Source organism: Pinus tabuliformis, chromosome X (genome assembly GCF_031772625.1).
Source record: "Pinus tabuliformis cultivar Carrire ecotype Pingquan chromosome X, CPIR1, whole genome shotgun sequence".
NCBI classification, from domain to species: domain Eukaryota; kingdom Viridiplantae; phylum Streptophyta; class Pinopsida; order Pinales; family Pinaceae; genus Pinus; species Pinus tabuliformis.
In genome coordinates, this window is record NC_142308.1 from 21,958,904 (window position 1) to 21,973,486 (window position 14,583).

At 38.4% G+C, this 14,583-nt stretch overlaps 1 protein-coding gene across 2 annotated transcripts; it reads left to right on the forward strand.

Moving 5' to 3' along the window:
- The first annotated feature begins 1,704 nt into the window (after nt 1-1,704).
- LOC149138126 (uncharacterized) lies at nt 1,705-13,338 on the forward strand. 2 transcript variants are annotated; one of them, XM_089449469.1, is made up of 2 exons: nt 1,705-4,097; nt 13,139-13,338. In XM_089449469.1, the coding sequence occupies exon 1, from the start codon at nt 2,772-2,774 to the stop codon at nt 4,092-4,094; it is 1,323 nt and encodes a 440-aa protein (XP_089305595.1). In that variant the 5' UTR covers nt 1,705-2,771; the 3' UTR covers nt 4,095-4,097; nt 13,139-13,338. The 2 variants fall into 2 exon arrangements, with proteins under 2 accessions (XP_089305595.1, XP_089305594.1); XM_089449468.1 differs by lacking the exon at nt 13,139-13,338 and adding an exon at nt 12,336-12,682 and having other exon boundaries at nt 1,706-4,097.
- The last annotated feature ends 1,245 nt before the right edge of the window (nt 13,339-14,583 follow it).

Here is a 14,583-nt window from a genome sequence, read left to right on the forward strand (position 1 = left end):
ATAACAACAACATGTTTAACTAGTTTCTTACACACACTAACTTACTCTCATGACTTCTATTCTACTTGTTTGCTATGGGTTAAATGTTCCCCTTCTCATGTAATACTTGTCTACTACTTCATTGCTTCATATGATGATCCAATTATTCAAATATGCTTATGTCAATTTGTTTCCTCCCTTTTTTGCAACCATTATTCATCTTCCTCAATAACAACATTTCAATTTATTTTCGCATGATATTGCACTTGAAATTCATATTCCTTTTTGCTCCCATCATACTTGCTCCTCATTATGTTCTTCACCTAAACTTTTCACATTGTTATGTTCAATCTCTATCATGTTTTTGTTGAGATCACCATCCTTCATGTGCTTCATCTCTAATCTCTATGTGCTCCATCATCTGCACTTAAGAAGGCTTTTATTGCTATTCTATCGTGCTTATGCATCATTATTGCCATTCTATCGTGCTTATGCATCATTCTTGCATTTTTTTGTCGTTTTCTTCTCAGTTGCACACTTACACCTAGAAGACTTTTCTTAGTGACACTTTCAAGTTGCTTACTGATACCTAAAATATTCAAAAATGTCTTTCCATAAAAACAATACATATCTCAATATAGAAGGTTAAATACAATTACCATTAAATTTAACATAATGAGTATTTTAAATGATGTTTAAGAGGTTATTGCACCAAGAGACGCTCTCCATCCTAATAATTCCAATATGGTAGAGATATTGTAATGTCCTATCTTGTTAAACATTTTGACTCATAATTTTTTTTATAATTATAATTATAATTAATAATTAAACCACCTTAGATCCATCTCAACTCAAAATTTCAAAGAAATATCAAATATGTTGAAATACAAACTTTATTAAAATAGATATAAACTCTTAATAATAACCTTTCTCTTTTAAACCTTAATAAATTTTATTTTAACTAAATGTTAAACACTCCTCATTTATTAAGAAAGAACCAGATGCTTTATAGATTTTTTTTGATACACTTACCAATCATAATGATTTTCACCAATAACTTAATAATCATAATGTTTTTCACCAATCAACATATTACATGAATGAAGAAAATATATATATATATATATATTAAATTTATTAAAATATAATAAATATGATAAAAATATATTTATAAATAAAATATATTTAAAATATAAATAAAAAAAAAAATATATTTTGAAAATCTATTTGATCCAAAAAAATCATAAAAACCCATCATGAGGAGGCCATCCTCTATCAAGAACAATATATATACAAACACAGATATAAACCAGTTTATATAGTTCCATTTAAAATCATATTAATATAAATATATTATCTTTTATTTTTAAGATAAAATTTTTTGGAAAAAAAAGTAACAACTCTCCACTTTCACCCACTCAACTTACTTTTCATGGTAGTAATATTTCCTATTTTAGTATTTATTCTTCTAAACATTCTTGATGAGATGAACAACACCTAACATATAACTATGAGTAATTGAAATAAAAAAAATATGTTGAATCAATTATATATTAAATTAATTATTAAGTATGTGGTCACATATTATGGAAAATTGAAACAAAAGAAAAAATGATATATTAAATTAATTAGATGTATTATATTAAAATATTTATTATAGATGTGGTCATATACTATGATATACCCAACTGACAAAATCATTCTCCCACTTTTACCGTACCGAAAACACAAAGAGATATATAAATATAATTTGCAGCTGGTACTTCTCTCCCCTCTCTCTTTCCACCATCCTGTGGGTTTTTTTGGTTAAAAACAGTTAGTTCTGTGTGGCATCTGCTGCTCTCCACACGCAGGCGGTGTACTATTGTTCAGCGAGATATATAAATCCGTGAAAATCCCAGATATCTTCAATTCTGGGTATCTGAATTTCTTCCTCGGCCGACAGAGTCCTTTCAATCTGATTTTCTTGCTTTGTTGCTTGTGGATAACCTGACAGGGAAAAAAAAGCCAAACCAGCACGGGTTCGAATCCCATAGCAATAAAAAATATCCGAAACCGAAACCAGCCACAGCTCGAGTCCCACAGCCTTGGAAAATTCCCAAACCAACTCCGATGACATTCAAAAAAATCCGAAACCAGCCCTGGTACGAGTCTCACAGTCTTTGAAAACTTTCTAAGCAGCCCGAGTTCGAGTCCCCCTTAGCATTCAAGTATCTCAAACCAGCCTCCTAGCATTCAAAAAAAAAATCCGAAACGAGAGTGCAAAGAATCTCAAAGTGGCCCCTGTTCGAGTCTCAATGTCACTCAGCATACAGCACACATCTCAGACTAGCCCGAGTTCGAATCCGTCAGCGTTTAGAAAATTTTAAAAATCCTTTAGTATCCTCAAAACGTCAAACCAGCACGATTTCGAGTTCCTTAGCGTTCATAAAATCCAAACCAGACTTATAGGATTCAAAATACATCAAACCAGTCTAAGTTCGAATTCATTAGTATTTAAAGAAACTCAAACCGACCCGAGCTCGAATCCTATAGCATTCAAATAAACTCAGACAGACCCGGGCACGAATCCCTTTAGATTAAATGCTGTCTATGTGTATCCATTGTCTGTAACTATTTATGGGGCTATATTCTGTTATTTTCTTCTGTTTTCGTCCCCATTCTTGGTAGTGTTTGGAGTATTAGGCGGGGCTAGCAAGAGGTTTTGATAAGAAGCTGATGCATAGCCGGTGGTGGATCGGCGGCGGTGCGACGGAGGTGGTTGTGGTGGCGGCGGTGGCCATCGTTCCGCCATGGCCAACTTGGAGCTCGCAGTGCAGAACTGTCAGGCCGAATTGATAGCGGTGGAGAAGCCGAGTGCCACGAAGAAGGCGGCTGTGGCGGCTGCTGCGGCGAAGGAGGCGGAGGACTCGCGCAGGGACGAGTGGAGTACCGAGGCGATCAACAGCTTGCTGGACGTTTACGAGGCGAAATGGAACCACCGGAACCGGGGGAACCTCAAGGGCGGTGACTGGGAGGACGTGGCCATGCGTGTGAGTGCCCGTGGTGGCGGTGGCAAGTCGGCCAAGAGCCCCTTTCAGTGCAAGAATAAGGTGGCCAGCATGAAGCAGAAGTACAGATCCGAGACCCTGCTGCAGGGTCTAAATGGTGGTGGCGGTGGCTTCTCCCGCTGGCCTTTCTTCGCCCGGATGGACACCATGCTTCGTGTTCCCCGGGCGGAAAATACCAACGGCAACGCCGCTCCGCCCGGTAGTGGGGGCGCTACTGGCTTCCGCCCGCTCCAGGCGGCGGATTTGGGGGGCGACTCTGAGCAAGAAGTTTTGAGGATTAATGGCGGGCCGTTGCTCTCTAATGGTGGCGAGCAGCACAACAAGCCGCCGACCGAGTCACATAGCAACGATAACGATAACGATAACGCTATCCTTATGATTCGTAACGGCGACGAGGAGTGCGAAGCAGACGACGCCTCGAACACGTTGCCGCCACCGCCGCCGCCGCCGCCGCAACGGAAGCCCAGTGGCGGAGGCGGTGCCGCTGACAGCGACGATACGAGCAAATACGCCACGGCTGCTGGGAAACCCAACGCAAGGCACAGGAAATACCTCAGTCGGGAAGTGGCCGCCAGTATTCGGTCGTTCGCCGATTCGATTCTGAAACTCGAGAGGGCCAAGATGGATATGTTTAAAGATTCCGAGCGGCTACGAGCCGAGATGGAGGCGAGGAGAGTTGATATGGAGTTGAAGAGAACGGAGATTATTATGAATACCCAGCTGGAGATTGCGAAGCTCTTTTCCGGAAAGACGAAGAAGAAGAAACTTAAGGGGAAGTCCAATACTTCAGAGTCACTGGAAATTGCTTCTCCCAGCAACAATGGCGGGCATGGCAATGGCGCCCCTCCTCCGCCGCCTCTGAATTGCGGTAGCTGTCAACTCTTCGGCGATTATGTCTCCAATGGCGGGACTAGCAATGCCCAGCAACAGCAGCAGTGTTCTTCTTCTGTCATGGTTCATCCGCCCCATTTTGTTCCGACCGCCATTTCGGTCCCTGTGGTTCAGTCCATCCCCCACGCTCTGCAGTTCATGCCTTCGCCGGTTTCTCAGCCTAAGCCCGGCTGAACGGTAAGAATTTGTATATTTTCCTTGCAGGTCTTTGAGTTAAGTTTCAGTTATCAGGCTTGATGCTAATAAAACTTCGAATTCATCCACGGAGTATTTATTAATAGATTTTATTTTTATTCATTTTTTTTCAATTATTTTGAATCCATCCCCTACACTCTGTGCGGTTCATGCCGTTGCGGTTCATGTATTTGCCGGTTTCTCAGCCTAAGCCCGGCTAAAGGGTAAGATTTTGCATATTTTGTTTGCAGATGTTTGAGTTGAGTTTCAGTTTTCAGGTTTTATGTTTATCAGTTTGATGCTGTAAAACTTGGAATTTATCTATGGAGTCTATTGATTCATAGAATTTTTTTTATTTCTATTTTTTCGAACATATTCAGTCTTTCGATGTGAAAATGGCTATTGGAAACTTGCTTACATCAACACAAATCGTGTATTATTGCAGAGGATTGGTTGTGCTCTTGTCCAGTTTTATCTCAAGTTTGAAATTTGAATCACTTTATAAACTGTGCCTGGATCATTTTTTGTTTAAATTTTTGTCGGAACAAAAATCTGTGGTTATATTTAAATTCGATTTTGGATTTTGATTCCAAGTCGATAGGTGCCATGGATGAAGCAGGTCTCAAACAACTTCAAAAGAAAACATTACCATTTTTTTTTCTTATTTGAAGTACTTTCTAGCTGTACTAGCTTGCTTATGAGATGTTTGTATTATACGGGGAAGGTTGAAGCCATGGCAAAAATAGAAAAGCAAACTGGTAGAAAGTTCTTATTGTCCCAATCCTTCTATGTGCCTTCCCTTATTTAGGTACAAGCGTAAACGTTTTTCTTGAAGATGTGTTGGGAGCTATGAACTCAATTTAGCAACAGTGTTACCACTTCAATGTGGGGAACCATCAAATTTGACCAGCAACGTAACCAACACATACATTGTGTTATGATTTTGTCGAGCCCAAAGAACTTACGTTGCTAGCTACATTAAACCAAGTCTAACCAAGCCTTGCTTTCTTAGTTTTCACATAGTCAAGGGTTCCGTCACATTTAGCCAAAATTCTCTTCACCTTTTATCCTTTAGAAATTTTCACAAATACTTATGCTTTCATCTTGAGTAACAAATCATGGCCTCCTTAACCTGTTCGAATTTCATAGTGTTGCCTTTTCCCAATTTCAAAGATTGGACCCGATTCCTTAATCGACCCCTTATCTCCATTTCAACTCCATTCCTAAATCAGGTTCTCCTTCAGCTGCTCAAAGTGTTCCCTTGGCCCAATTTTAAAACGGGCCATTCTTCACTTGATTGACCTATAGCCTTGTTCTGATTTCAAAGTTCAAAATTAGGCTCGATTTCTCGAGTCAGGTCCCGTCTAACTAACTGCAAATGTGTTCAAATGCATACAGATTTAAAGGCAAATGAGGATCTGTATTCTAAAGAAATAGGTTGTCCTATGAAGAGAAGACACCTGGCAAGGAATCTCCATGTGAGCAGCATAACTATTTTAAGTTGAAACTCGCACACATGGCCCTAATTTTATGGGACTAAGAGAGAGTGGTGGCCCCAAAGTGCAAGTTAACAAAGAGTTTGGTTGAAGGCTGTAGGAATTTGAAATTTTGAAGTATCTCATGTTTGTCTCATAGATGCTTTCCTAACTGAATATTGGGTGTGTTTTGCCCCGAGTGATGTATAAGTAAGAGGGCTTTCTCTTTCATCAGGGAGGGATTTTCATTTGAGAGTTTATCTTTTTTCGTAGCCAAAGAGGGTGAAAGAGAGGCAACGGCCATCAAAATTTGAAGAGTGAGGTATAAGTAAGAGAGCTTTCTCTTTTACAACAGAGTGTTTCTCATCAGAGAGTTTATTTTTCATTTGAGAGTTTATCTTTTTTCGTAGCCAAAGAGGGTGAAAGAGAGGCAACGGCCATCAAAATTTGAAGAGTGAGGTATAAGTAAGAGAGCTTTCTCTTTTACAACAGAGTGTTTTTCATCAGAGAGTTTATCTTTTTAGTAGCCAAAGAGGGTGAAAGAGAGGCAAAGGCTATCAGAATTTGAGGAACGGCTGGGGTATCATGGTTTTGGCAGTAGCAAATAGCATTCTAATCCTGTCACTTCTCAATTCTTTCATTCTCACTTACTGTAAGCATTTTTTTTTGAGTAATAGGCTCTATAGAGGGAAGCTAGAAAGGCCCCAAGACAGTGATTCTGTAATCCCAACGTCTGGTGCAATTTTTTGTCTAAATACTCTGGTTGTTTCAGATCTGAGACTCTATATCCCCCAACATTGGAACCACTGTTTGATAAATGAACTGCTGGGTTTATTTTTGAAACCAAAACCAAGGTGGTTGCCACTGGCTAATAAATTAAAGCAACTTGTGTTGGTTTTTCCTCTCATTGTCTGTCTGACTTAATGTCAAAAAAATTAATAGATCTAGGCTTATCTTGCCCATTGGTTCTATGTCTGACAAATATGTGCTAGGAGAGTAGTTCTACCTCTTCCTTTGTTCATATTTGTTCTTTTTTTGAAAGGTATTTGCCCAAGCTGAACTATATTATGGTTCCCATGTCCGGAAGATCATTCCTATGGCTGAATCTTTGTTAAACCCCTTTTCCGAAATACCTCCAAAATATAATTTAACATCTTATTATTGTTCTAAATCAACTTATGTCGCAAGGCTTGCCGAACATCAACCTTGAAGTTCGAAATTTGACAAACCATTTTTTTTTCTCTGGTTCAATTAGCTATACTTCATGACCAAGCCTCAAGTCAAATTCGAATTTGAAGGGTGAATCTTAAATTGAATTCAATCCTAAAGGCAAATTTTTGATTTTATTGGTTTTTTAAACTTTTACTTTTTTGTTTATTTTATAAATTATAAAAAAAACTTGCCAACTCTATAGTTGTCGACTTAGAATCTATAGTTGTCGACTTAGAATCAATGTACCACAAGGACATCTCCCCCGGTGTGGGGGATGCTTACCCCATGTTTCCCACGCTTTGGGGATGGGGGGGATTCCTAGAGAACATTTCTCCATGTTCCCCTTCGGGGGAAACACATGGGGAAACGTTTCACCAGTGTGGGGTATGTATCTCCCCAAAAGGGGGATGTTTTGGGTGACCTCTTCCACAAGAAGGGGGGATGCCTAAGAATCCCTCCCTTCCAATTTTTTGTCCAAGAACATGTGAAGATAGAACAAAGACGAGGGATAGAGCTGTGAGGAGTTTGTGACTTTGGTACATTCTCTGTTATCTTACCTTTTCTATCATTTTACCTAAATTTTTAACATTACCATTGATTGTACAAATTTTTTGAGAGTGGTTCCAACCTCATCGAACTTCATATGGAGAAAATATAATTTCATATCCCGTTCAGAATTCAACATAATTAACAGTTTTCCAAATTGGTAGGATTATAGTGTTTCCACTACATTGCATAATGATGAATTTGCATGGGATGAATTGTTATTGTTGGGATTTTATCATAATATTTATATTTTTATAATTTTAGAGATGGGGAACCATATGAAAAGGACTTGGAACCCCCCCCGTCGAATTTCCCTAAAATTTGGGGGTGCTCCCACACATCCCCCTTGTGAATCTCCCTGCTCCTGTGCTCCCATGTCCTGGAAACTTGGTGGAACATAGCTTATAATTCCTTTTGCCCTTCTTTTATTCATTCCTCACTTAGCTGATTTGCTTCCATTGCTCATGCCATCGACCTTCTTTTCATTGCTATATGATTTGTTTACATTTCCCCACTCCCGTGCCCCCTTGTCCTGGAAACTTGGGTGGAACATAGCTTATAACCTTCTTTGCCCTTTTTTGTTCATTCTTCATTGCTATTTGATTTGCTTCCATTGCTCATGTCATTGATTGTCTCTTCATTTCTATCTTATTCGCTTTCATTGCTCACGCTGTCGACCCTCTCTTTCATTGCTATTGATCCTCACCCCCAGTAACTAAAGCCCTTGCTCGATGCTAATTATGGTATTGACTCTCTACTTAGTGCAAATTCGATTCTCCATTATGACTACTAGATAGATCATATACATACTAGGTTGACAACTCATGGTCCACAGAGACTTATTTTGTTGTACCATGTGATCCTACTGCCACTGTCATGGCTAGCTTGTAGTGGATTTGCCACGGCCCATATCTTAAATTGTAGTCTGTAGCTTGTGCCATTTCCCACAATTGAAGTTCTAGCCCATAACGTATGCCATGTCACAAATGTAGTTTTGAGTTTCTAGATTGTATCCAAGTGCTCAAGCCTCAAGGGGATTTTTAAAGTGTGTGTGTGTGTTGAAAAATGTATATAGGTAAACCTCATGGTGAACCTCGTCTAACAATTGAATTGAACTAATAGTTATTGAACTCAAACCTGAACTCAAACCATGTGACTTAGAAATCAATAACAGAGATTTACTCCATGCACCATTTTTCTTTGTTATAAATCCAGTTTGAGTTTCATTTGTTAAATAGGTTGTCCATGGGTGACAGACAAGGACTCTTGCCTTAGGAAATATTGAGGTTAACTTCACTTTGGCCCGAGAATTGGCTCGAAGGCCTAGAGTGGTGCAAAAAGGTGCATCCTGCACATTATGCCTTTGCATTTGCTGCCCCAATCCCTATCCCTGGCTTGAGAGATAGGGGACAACATATTCTTCTAAGTTTTTGTGCCCAATGGGTTTGAAGCTGTGTTGCATGGGTACGGTACCCGCACCCGGGGGTGGGGTTGTCGAAATCGTCCCGGGTTCCCGCACCCAAGTACCGGATTCGGGTACGGGTTCTTCCCAAACGAACCCAGAAGAACCGGGTTCTTCCATGAAGAATCGGGTTCTTCAAAAAAAAATTTGGGTTCTTTTCCTTTAACGGGTTCTTGGGTTCTTGGGTTCTTCGGGTTGGGTTCTTTGGGTTCTTCGGGTTCTTTGGGTTCTTCATAAAAAAAACTACATTAAAAATTTAATTTTCAAATAATTTTTTTATTATTGAAATTCAAAAAATAACTTATAACAAAGGTAAAACTTATAACAAAACCTAAAAAACCCTAAATCAATTCTTGTAAATCAATTTGGAATGAAACATTCTTCCACGGTCCTTACCATCAAAACCTGTGTTGCACGGGTACCCGCACCTGGTTTTTTAAGTTTTTTACAAGTCTTGTTTTTTAAGAATTCTTGTAAATCAATTTGGAATGAAACATTCATTCCCGAGCCAAATAACCATCAAATTATAAATTGTAAATGCACACATACAGGTTCAGACATTTTCAGTCAAATAGAAAGTAGGATTGAGACCAGCCATAAGCTGTAATCAGCTGATGCTGTTAAATGGCGAAGGGCTATTTTGGACAATGGCTAAATTAAGTATCAAAATCTGCCAATTTCTCACAGCATTCTGATAACATCATGTTAAGATTAAAACTAGGAAAATATGCCTAAATCATATATGGTCTCTACAGACTTGTACACCAAGTAATCTCTAAAAACTGCGAAGATGTTTTATGTTTAGATAATTAATATTCAGGCAGAGCTTCGCACTCAAAGACAAACTATCCCTCAAGCCATCAGATGGCTACTGTGCATTTTATTGGGAAACAAAGACTGATAAGCGTGTTTTGTGGAAGGGTAAGGCTGCCACTGTTTTTGGGATTGCTTTAGCATAGAGCACACCATGCATGGGGCAGGTGGATGATTAGACATCAAGAAAATTCTAGACCACTATCAGGTTGAGAAGAATCTCCTATGAAAAAATTGTGTTTTTATATGGGAGAGACTAAACATTCAAAGCAAAGTTACAAGCTCAAGCTCCAGCCAGAATGAGCAATTTCAATAAGGAGAGACGCTGTCTTGAAATTAGAGCAGGAGGCAGAAATGCTAACACTCCTTGGCTGTGTAGGAGGAAGGGTCTGTATGACCACAACCTGATTCATTGATAGGCATCCTTGCAAATGAACCTAAGCTGCATAGTTATTTTAAAGCCTGTGTGTGACAAAATCTGTCCCAAGTTTCACCAAAATAGCTGAGTCTAGCATTTATCCTAGTATGTATTTTGAATTTTCAGTTTTAGTAGTAGCCTTGAGCTCTCTCACATAGCTGTCACAGTGTCATGGTTACACGGAAAAGATTCAAAAGAACAGTTTTTTGGTGATAAGTTTTGAAATTTCAATGTCAATGTTGAATGTTCAATGATGTGCATGTTTAAATGATTATCATATTTCAAATTTCATATATATTATTAATTATAAATTTATAATTTATAAAATATAATTATTAAAATTTAATATTATTATATTACCCGACGAACCCACGCACCCTGTTTCCAAAAATGCCGTCCCGGTCCCGGTCCCGGTCCCGGTCCCCGTCCCCGCACCCACGTTTCCTAGCAACATAGGTTTGAAGTTGGGTTATTTGCATGCCAATCTGACAGACCTAAATGTTTGTGTGCATTCATTTGCACACAATTTCCTTTATAGTTTGGAGTGTACTATAATGCAAATCCCGTTCCCTTTTCGTTGTTAGTGGTTGGGGGTTGTCAAAATGAAGCCCAAGTGTGGATAGAATCTTGATTAGATCCTCCTAGTGCTCTCATTTTTAGATTTTAATAATAAAGTCAAAACGAAGGGCTGTAAATTGTTACTGCTATACCATTGTTAGGTCCCTTTCAACGGGTACACATCCATACCTTTTAAATTGTACTGAAAAAATGATTACATGTATGAAAAAATTCCCAAAACAAAATATACGTCTTTTCTTTTGAACGGAGTGGTTAACATTGTACCCTGCATTGGGCTTGACCAAGGTTTGACTTTTTAGAAAGAACTTATTTGTGTGCATTGATATTTAAATAGTAGTGAGGAAGGTATCCAGCTTGCACTCGATGAATGCACATCTAATAGTTAGGAGGCCACATTAAATAAATGAAAGGTGCCCACATTGAAGAATGTTCTTTTTTAAATCAGCTCATGACGAATAAAATCGGCAAACAATCAAATTCAACCTGCAACGTAAAATTCGGCCCACAAGAAAAAATCACCTTCAAATTACTCTCCAAACTGTCAGATTTGGCCTTCAAACAAACTACATACAGTTTAGATAAATTGAAGATTTTACTTGCATGATTGGTATGAAATGAGGATTTATATTTATCTCTTTACCTTCAGGCACCAGTCCTGATTTCCCCCCTCCTCCCCCCCACCTTTTCTGAATTTCAAGGATACAACTGGGTTTTGAATTTTCCAACCATTCTTATACTGCACTTATCTTGGTTTTATCGTAATCATATCTGCATCCTAGTTGCATTCAAACTGTATTTGGGCCAAAGATGCACATCTAATGGTTAGGAGGCCACATTAAAGAAATGAAAGGAGTCCACATTGAATAATGTTCCTTTTTCAAATCAGCTCATGACGAATATAATCAGCAAACAATTGAATTCAACCTGCAACGGTAAAATTCAGCCCATAAGGAAAAATCACCTTCAAATTGCCCTCCAAACCATCAAATTTGGCCTTCAAACAAACTACATACAGTTGAGATAAATTGAAGATCTTACTTGCATGATTTGTCTAAAATGAGGAGCTGAATATTTAAATGTTATCCCTTTACCTTCAGGGGCTAGCCCTTCTGATTTTTCCCTCTTTTCTTGAATTTCAAGCCTCAAGGATACAACTAGGTTTCCTAACCAATCTTATACTGTTTGTATCTTGGTCGTATTGTAATCATATCCGCATCCTAGCTGCATTCGAACTGTATTTGGGCCATAGCCATATCCGAGCTGTATCTGGACCACATCTATATCCTAGCCATATTTGAGCTGTATTCAGTCCACATCTGTATCCTAGCCATATTTGTATTGTATCTGGCCACATCTCCACTGAATATAGATTTAGAGGGATAAGAGGGGAAGGTATATCTAGTAACTTGGAGCTATATCCTTTGGTTTGAGCTGAGCTACACTGACCCAAAATTAAAATCGGAAATATTGTTGTTAGATCGATAGTAGAGGTAGTAGAGAGTTGTGTATACTGTTGTGGAATGCTGCAATTGAGTTTTTAGTGTTTGTGTGAAGTGTGTTGCATACATTGTTGTTAGAGCAGTAGTTTGACTTTGTGGGATACTAAAATTGGGTTATATGTTGTGTTTATGTGGAATATATTAGATACATTGCTCTTAGAGTGGTATTAGAGAGCTACGTTGAATTGCAGGATATTCATATTGAGCTATATGTTGTGTTTCTATGGAGTGTAACAGGGTGGGCTGGAATTTTCTGACGTGCTAACATTTTGACAAAGTGAGCTTGTACCAACAATGACGACAACAACAAGAGTGTCGGACATTGAGTTTTGTTTAGTGTAAGCCCTATAACAACTGAGGATGGGGAACAGACGGGATCCCTTTCAACTTAAAATTTCTTGTATACCTTAAAGTGGTAGAACTGGACAGAAGTTGCAGTGTTGTCTTACAACAGAAAAGTTTTCTTCGATACTTGGACATTTTAAAGCTTCTTGAGCTTAATTTCAAGGAGTAATTAAGTATGTTTTTCATGCTTTTTCTTGTAAATTTTACTCCTTTTTCTATGGTGATGGTGCTTGGATCAAGTTGTGGAGATGTTAAGTCGGTTTTAACTTTCATGCTTATCTTGGATGTTTGGATGATAAATCAATGCAATATATTTGGTATATGACAGGCACACACAATTTCATTCATTAATTTTTTGTTTGTTTGTTTGTAAATTGAGAACTTGTATCATATTTAAGGGGCGAGGGTTGATAAAGGTTATCCTTATTTAAAGCTACTTTCTTAACATCCCAATCTGCATGCTACACCATGCAAGGAAAACAAGAATTTGAACTTACTGATTTGTACAATTTCTTCTTTCTCTTGAAAGCTTGAATATTGTTTTGATGAAGTTTCCATGCATGCATTATATGTGCTGTGCAAATGAGAGGGGTGAGGGTTAAGGAATGGTATTCACTGTATTCTTTTCAATGTTGTATCTGAAATGATGGTAGAGGAATTAAATCAGTACACTTTCTCATTTTGAACAATTGCAGGGTAAGGGTTAAAATTTGCAGTGCACAACTTGTAAGGGTACAGTCTCACATTTGGAGATTGCAGAGGTAATGGTTAAAATTTGTTGAATATAATAGTTATCCTGCTATAATTGAAATGTGGCTGATTGAATTTTGAACCTTCTCATCACATCTACTATATTAAAGATTGCCCTCTAGCTGCAACAAAGTGCAATTATAAGGAATCTTACATTTCCATTGACTAGCTTCCGATGTCAATGGTTTCATCTTGCATTTCCATTTACGAGCTTATGATATTAATGGTTTATAATATCTTTAATTAGAAACTTCACGAGGATCTGATGGAGCTTTTGAAGCTCAGGGATCTTCAAAGTATCTCCCACTGAAGACCAGTTTAAACATTCTTGACATGGTCGAATTTCTTCATATTAGCATTTATTTTATTCAATAATAGAGCATGGAGTTCTATGGACACGAATGGTATTTGTAGATGACATCTTCAGAGTAGTGGTGCACAACCCAGCTACAAGGCTGCAATTAAAATTTATAACTCAGAGCACACAGCACATGGCACACATTTGGACGCCCACGCACACAGCATACACAATCAAACTGAATATACTTCATTAAAACTTCAAAGCTTCAAAGTATAACATGCATGCTTCAATGGGCTCTTACTGCTGCGATCAAATCCTGTGATGCCTTGCCAAATATTAAAAATACACATTGGTATTTAAAAATATTAAAGATCCTCTTGGAGTGCACAAATAAAGATTTCTGAAAAGAAATCCAAGACTGGAGTTCGGTATTTACTTCACGCTTTTTTGCTGGCTTTTCTGCTCAACAAAATCTGAAACTACCTTGTACATGTTCTTCATTTCTTCCACTGTTATGTTTCCACAGTGATGGTAGTCAGCATCGGCGATGCCATTTCTCTTTTCAACGCATCGGCAATTCTATTTGAATCAGATCTATGCTTCAAGTTCAGTGTAAATGAGCATAGCTCTGCAGTAACTCAACCCATTTCATATGCTCTACTGATTTGACTTCACTTGGTTGTTTATGTATTCCGGTGCTTGATGATTAGTGTACAAAGCAAATTCCTTGCACAGCAAGTAGTGCCTCCATTTCTTCAGTTCCTATATGATGGCATAAAACCCCTAATTGTACAGGGAATACTTTCTTTACGTCATTCAACATCTCACTGAAGAATGCAATTGACTTGCCTTCTTGGTTAGCACTACTCCCAACTGTTGGTTCCACTAGCATAACAGTGCACTTGGAACAACTTGGCAAAATCTGCTAAAGCTAATATAGGCAATGCCTCGTTGCTTTGCATTCTCATGCATGTTCTTAGTGGTGCACAAAAGCCACTAGAATATAAACTGTCAGTAGAAGTTTGCCAAACCATGAACTCTTATAGCAAAGGTGCTCTTTGGCGTAAGCCACTCTACAATGTTTTTCAG

Coding starts and splice junctions, on each gene's coding strand:
- LOC149138126 (XM_089449469.1), top strand. CDS start 2,772: ATGGCCAACTTGGAGCTCGCAGTGCAGAACTGTCAGGCCGAATTGATA.